This window comes from Acomys russatus, chromosome 6, assembly GCF_903995435.1.
Source record: "Acomys russatus chromosome 6, mAcoRus1.1, whole genome shotgun sequence".
Classification (NCBI taxonomy): Eukaryota; Metazoa; Chordata; class Mammalia; order Rodentia; family Muridae; genus Acomys; species Acomys russatus.
The window spans coordinates 76,860,215-76,867,323 of record NC_067142.1 but is presented as its reverse complement, the minus strand read 5'-3'; the positions used below and the strand labels follow the sequence as shown (position 1 = coordinate 76,867,323).

The 7,109-nt window shown below is 42.3% G+C and overlaps 1 protein-coding gene across 1 annotated transcript in view; it reads right to left on the bottom strand.

Annotated features, from left to right (window-relative positions):
* Positions 1–948: 948 nt before the first annotated feature.
* The window catches only part of Tp53bp2 (tumor protein p53 binding protein 2), a 47,824-nt gene continuing 41,663 nt past the window's right edge, over positions 949–7,109 (bottom strand). Inside the window, exons 16-18 of the mRNA XM_051148053.1 lie at positions 6,702–6,868; positions 4,422–4,621; positions 949–1,703 (exon numbers count right to left, since the gene is read on the bottom strand). Coding sequence (XP_051004010.1) covers positions 1,662–1,703; positions 4,422–4,621; positions 6,702–6,868 — 409 coding nt within the window. The 3' untranslated portion in view covers positions 949–1,661. The remainder of the gene's footprint in view (positions 1,704–4,421; positions 4,622–6,701; positions 6,869–7,109) is intronic.

The following is a 7,109-nucleotide window of genomic DNA, read 5'->3' as shown; positions in this document are numbered from 1 at the left end:
CCCAAAAGAGATGTCCCCTTAAAGTCTTCACTTAGCAGGAGATTGGGAGAGATACTGGGACTTCCTGCTGGGACTCCAGGTGAGAGAGGTATGGGAGAATGGAGAAATAGAAAGATCCAGAGGGTCCTAGAAACCCACAAGAAGACCATCAAGGCTGGCAGATCTGGTGGGGACTGACTCTGACATGAACTCTGGTGCCCCCTGTGACCACTTCCCCTTGGTGGGGAGGCCTGGTGGCACTCAGAGGAAGAGTAAGCATGCTATCAGGATGAGACCTGATAGGCTGTGATGACATGGTGGGGAAAGAGGTTCCCTTCTGTCACAGGCCTAGGGGAGGGGAATAGGGTAAAAGAGGGAGGGAGGGAGGAACAGGAGGATACAAGTGTGGGGATAACAATTGAGATGTAATCTGAATAAATTACTTAAATAAAAAAAATTTTAAACGGAAAAACTGTGAAAAAAAAAAATAAGGACACTAAAATGACCCAGCAGAGGGTCCATGTAAATTTCCTGTCACTATGACCTCTAAGATCTTCTCTGAAATTACAAAAGTAGGGGCTGAAGAGATGGCTCAGTGGCTAAGAGCACTGACTGCTCTAGCAGAGGGCCAGAGTTCAGATGCCATCAGTGCCACAGCCATTTAAAAGCCAGCTCCATGGGATCTGATATCCCCTGCAGCCTCCACAGATGAAACACTCACATATGCACGTGTGCACCCTTGATCTCTTAAAAATAAGCACAACAGTCTAGCCATGCAGACTTATGAACTGCAAAGCTGTTTTTTGTAAATAAGAGCTGCTTCTCAATCACATGACTATAAGGAAATTTGACCACAGCTCATGTACATCAATCAAGCAGTTCATTGTTTCTCAGCTGTGCAGGAGACAGCTCAATGGCTTATAACCTATCACCAAAGTTGTTTATGACATTAAAAGGAAAACCAGTAACTGGCTTAGAGTCATAAAGTTTAATTTTATTACAATCATTTTTAAAATCAGCTATGTTCTTGACAAATAAGGCTAAATCTATTACAAATCTCTAATTTCCAAGATACAAAAAAGACAATAAATATAGATTCAAATTCAACCTAAAAACAAGATTCTAAATCTAATTTAGATTAGGTAGTGTACTTTAGCTTCAGTATTTCAAATATATGCATAATGCTTAAATGCTACAGGAACACATACAATGGATATTGCTCACTGATAAGCAGCTAACAATTCTTCAATGATAACACACAGTATGCAGCTCCAGGGTCCCCAGAGCCTGCCGGTGCTAGGGGACAGTTGGAGATGGTGCCAGATGGCACTGGTCCTTTCTGGCAGGAGACTGGTATAGGAACAGTGCCAAAAGCACCCTAAGCAGGAAAAGAAGATGATTTCCCACAGCCCAACAAATGGTCCCATTTCTTGACATAAACAGGATCGTTGCTGCTATCTATGGCACAACGAGCCTTTGCTCAGCACAGGTGGTGCTGACTGGGCATCCTGATCCCTGCTGCCCATGTCCTTGGCTAATGCTGACTTCTTCAATCCTTCATTTCTTCCAGGACATTCTTCATTGCTTTCCAGCTACATTGTCATTAAAGTAAGTCTTTTGAATTTTTTTCCAGAACAATCATCGTACTTCTTGTAGCTTATTAATTCTTCATTAACTCAAGTTTAGGCCAAGCTCCTTTGTCTGGGTTTAATTCTTGGGTATAGCTGCAACAGAATTAAAAAAGTATTTACATGTGGCATATGTATGAAAGTTCTACAACAATCCAATAAATACAGAAAGGAGGGCAAGGAATGCGACACAGGAAACCAACTGAGGCAGCAGTGGGCTGCAGAAGCATGCTACCTGCCTGAGTACACAGGGCTCACTCGTAGCACTGGTCTCATTGGCTACTCTCCAAAAGACCTTTGAAGGTCACAGGGTCTACCAGCTGGAACAGTATCACTAGACACTGACAGAGAAACTCCAGTCATGAACTCAACTTGCAGTTTGCTCAACTACATAGCAGTCCAGGGAAGCCAAACTGCTGAAGAGTGCTTGTAAACTGCTGTATGCTCCAGACATTGGAACACCCATTACGACAAAACAGAACTCGCCCTCCTTTAAAGGCAGGGTCTCTCAAGGTAACTCAGGCTAGCCTAATAATCCCCTTGCGTTGGCCTCCAAAGTGCTGGTACCATGGAAGCAAACCACACCCCTTCAATATTATTTCCAGGGACACGGCACTATGGGTGGGATCCGAGCCTATCAAGAACAAAATGTCTGAGTCAGCATACTTAGGGAAGGTGGGAGGGAAGCTTTAGAATGTTGCTGGCGGTGTTTCCCATAACATGGTGGAGGAGAAGCTATGTGAGGGTTAGAAGGCCCTTCTAGACGCCCAGAGAAAGTCAAACTAGAACTTCAACCATCAAACTATACAAACCCTTCCCCCTCCTCCTTTCTCCTACAGACAAGGAAATAAAAGGGGTGTTGTGGTCATTTAAGAGTATATTTGCCAATGCACTTTCCAGATTCATGGTTGATCCTGTCTAAAAATTCAACATTGTGAAATTTCCTTTTGTTTTTTTTAACACCAAAAGATACTTAAACATGGTACATAGAGCACACTTCTATAGAAGAGACTGCCGAAGAACCAAGAGTATCTAAGTTTCAGACTAAATTAAAACCTTTATCCCAGTTTGTTGATTTCAGAACCTTCTGAAGACTCAACAGAATCTCTTAACTGTCTCCCCTCCCAAGAATAATCCTCCCACCTCATTAACTAGGGGAATTTTTTCACTAAAAAAATGAGCCTGTTCTGAGTTCTGCTGTACAACATACGAATTATACTTAAAAGCCATGCATACTAACTGAAAACTGGTTAATAGATTTTATTTCCATCACAAAATAAAAAGCTAACTATGTCAGATTATACATGTTAATTAGCTTGACTTAGCCATTTTATAAATATAAATCATTATTTTAAGCTGGGTAGGTGCTGGGAAGACAAGAACTGGCAAGATGGTTCAGCAGGTAAGGATACTGGCTGCCAAGCTTCATGACCTGAGCTTAATCTCTGAACCCCCTCAAAATGTCTTCTGATCTCACACACTTACTGTGGCACATGCATAAACACACATACACAAAAAATAAATGTTTCTAAAAATCATGTTATATACCACAAATATGCATAATTGGTTATCAATTTAGGTAGGTAGGTGAGACATAGCTGTAAACCTAGCACTTGGAAGATAGAATTCAGAGTGTGACGTCAGCCTCTGCTACATAGTAAAACCTTTTCATCGCCTCGCCCACAGAAACAGGGGACAGGGCAAGGAGGGAACTCATCTAAGCGCAGTGCTGAACAGCTATAATCCCAGCTCCTGAGAGACTAAGGGGCGGTGAGGCTAAAGAGATGGCTCAGCAGCTGACTTCACAGTAATTAAATTGCATCAATGACTTGTAATAGACATGTGACAGGCACCTGAAACACCCAAGCAGAGGAACCTTAGCAAACAGAACCCTGCTCCCCATGTAACGCTGGCGAAACCTCCCAGGCCTTGTCTATTTATACTTGATAAAAACCTCCTGATGCTTTATGTGGTCTCCCTCCACTGTCTGCACACCACGCTCAGGAGGCAGCTTCTCCAGTCTTCTCCACCTGCTTATCCAGAACAGACATGTTCTGAGTGGGTCAGCAGAGATGGGGAACCCAGTGCCTGTGGCCGCCATGTACACATCACCCACCCTTCCTTCCCTTAAGCTTCTTTCCTATTCCTTAATAGCAGATTCACAAGCATGTTTACCTTCAAACCTTATCTCAATCTACCTATACTATTTCTCTCAGTTTTTCACACAACCGACACACTGCTGTACACTGGCCACACACAAGAATACCCAAGCCCATCAAAGAGTTTGTTTCTGATCTTCCTACTTCCATCTCCCAAGTGCTGGGAGTATGGGCATGACCTATATGGCACCTTCCTTAAACCTATAAAAAAGCCTAATGCAAAAATTTAGAAACACATTATTCTGGCTTTCAAAGCTATTAACATGTTCCTAAAGTATAATCAGGTACACTGCAGATGTGGCTGTGAGTCTAAATTAAGAGCATCAGAAATTTAAGTTTCAAAGTGTTTTTTAATAAAGATTTTATGTGTATGAGTGTGTTACCTGCGTTTATGTATGTGTACCATGTGTGTGCAGTGAGCAGGCACCTGATCCCTTAGATTTGGAGTTTATAGACAGTTGAGAGCTCCATGGAATACTGGGAAGTGAACCCAGCTCTATAAGAACAGCAAGTGCTCTTAACTGCTAAGCCATCTCTCTAGCCCCATAATGTCTTATTAACAAAGAGCAGTAAACTGTACTGAATCTACACAGCAATTCATATAAAGCTTTACTTTACCACATAATGAAACACAGTCAGTGTTGGAGCGACTTACTCCTAGCAAGTTGCGGGGTACATATCCTTCCTTATCATTAAGGCGTGCCCACCACCACTCGATTTCATCCTCATCTTCCCTGCGGACGACGGTCATGCAATCTCCTTCTCTCATGAGCAGCTCATCATCATTCTGGGGCTCATAGTCCCACAGCGCGTAAATGACTCCTTTGTTCATAATGCCCATTTTCTCCTGAACTCCTACAAAGGAGACAGAAGAAAGACCATGGGACTCAGCACTCAGATTACACCACCATAAGAACTTTAGACTCGGAGACAGACGGGGAAAAAATACGCACTAGAATGTCAGAACCACAACATTAAGCATTCAAGAAATAAATGCCCCAGCATGGGAGAGATACTGGAAGATCAGCAGTGTTTACAGAATATAAGTGATGCCATAGCTACAAGCCAACAGAGAACACATCCTAGGTATCTCACAAAGCTCACCTTCCCAGAGAGGAAGGCTTCTGTTAGCCTAGGAAATAAAAGGAAAATGGTTTGAATCTATGACATTAAAAAAGAAAATGACATGCTTGTCAACTTTTGACCTACTTCTTAGCATAATAGCCAAACAGGAAAACTTTCAGAAGTGTGCCAGCTGTTAAAGCGCCTACATCAACTGCTAGTTATTAGAAGAAAAAAGTGCAGTATCGTCTGTTAGAATGCAGACTACGGCAGTTTAGATAAGATAAAAGTCTACACACGGTCACTCTAAAACAAAAATCAAAGTTCTAGATGCTGAAATCTACAAACAGGGCTCAAGAGGCATGTTCTTCTGCCTTAGGTGGCGGCTGTGCGCAGACCTACTGTGCTCAGTCAGTCGCCAGTAGATAGCTCCATACTGTATCATCAGCAGTCCTGACGTCTGTGGAGCAATCATGTATCAGAAGGTCTGACCAAATATCCTTCATGTCTTTAAAAAAGGTCATAGTCTATCATATAAATTTATAAGTAATGTTGATGTCAAAAATTCTATCAGCCCAAAGTTGAAAACAAACAAAATGTAATCACAAGTTTCAATAATGAAATCTAAACAACTTGAAGGGCTGGGTGTCACTCAGTAGTAGACATTTGCTAGTAAGTGTAAGGTCTTGGGTTCAAAACTAGTGCCACAAAACAAACAGCAGAAAAATAAAGAAAAACATTTAGAAAGATGAGAGTTTCAAGCACCCTCTCTTTTCTTACCTACAACTTGAAATCGGCAGAAACACCTAAGGAATATGACCAGGCATAGAATGCAAAGGCCTATGCCTTTACTCTTAGGAAATTTCTTTTTTTTTTTTTAAAGATTGATTTATTTATTATGTATACAATGTTCTGCCTGTATGTGTGCCGGCCCGCCAAAAGAAGACACCAGATCTCATTATAGATGGTTTTGAGCTACCATGCGGTTGCTGAACTCAGGACCTCTGGAAGAGCAACCAGTGCTCTTAACCTCTGAGCCATTTCTCCAGCAGCCCGCACTCCATCGTGTGTGTGTGTGTGTGTGTGTGTGTGTGTGTGTGTGTGTGTGTGTGTGTGTATGTGTATTTGTGTGCGCGCGCGTGCGTGTGTTTTGAGACAGGGCTCCTCTGTGTAGCTCTGGCTGTCCTGGACTCACTTTGTAGACCAGGCTGGCCTCGAACTCACAGAGATCCACTTGCCTCTGGCTCCTTGAGCACTGGGATTACAGGCATGTGCCACCACACCCAGCATCGGGAAGCTTTTTGAACAATTGTTAAGAAACTTTGAGACCTTTGGCAATCTAGTCTTCTGAGATTGCCTGATTTCCTGTCCTCTCAAGCCAAAATGAACAGAAAAATTAACTTCAACTGCAGATTAAAAAAAAAAAAGAGTCCTATATAAAAGGCAATCAACATATACTCATCTTGACTTCAGTCCCATTTTTCTCTAAACAGAGATCAGTTTCTAGGTACAGCCCTAATAGGGCATTTTTGACAGTAATCAAAACCATAATGTGTTATGTTGTCTTTTTAAATCTTGTTTCACATCATGCTGTAACTCACTGCGTGCTAAAGTCGTAACAGAGCGTCTTTTGAATGACAAAGACTCATTAACACCAATAGTCTGCTGCAGCTGAAGATGTCTCTGACAACAGCATTTGCTAGGCACGTGCATGGAAGCTGCACTGTATCTGGGACTGAGGCTGTCCTAATTTTAGCATTCAGAGCTATGTAGAGCAAATAATAAAATACTTACTGAGCTTTGAGCTATTCCCTAGAGACAAAGGGGTAAATGAACATGGCAACTAACACATTTGACTGTGCTAGCTACATACCATAGAGAAACTGGGAGCACTGAGTGTAGCCTTCCTCCATCTCCTCACACTTGTCTGCTGCCGTCTGCATGTCACTGTAGGTCATAGCAAACACAGCTGCTCCTGACTCCACCAAGAACTTACACACCTGGACATTGTTACAGGAAGCAGCACAGTGCAATGGGGTCCTATGAAGTAAGACACAGAACTGGTTATAGACGTTTCTCCAAGCTGAACAACCCCCACTTTGTACGTTGTCTGTGAAAAAAAGTTTCTCAGCCTCTTTCCTACTAGCCTCACAAATGGCTTTTAAAATCAGTTCAGTCAAGACAGATGACTGTACCAATAAAAGAGTTACAGCTACAAAGGAAAGCATCTAAAGCAATGGACTACACTGGGGCTAGGAGAGTCTTCACTGTCATCTAAAAG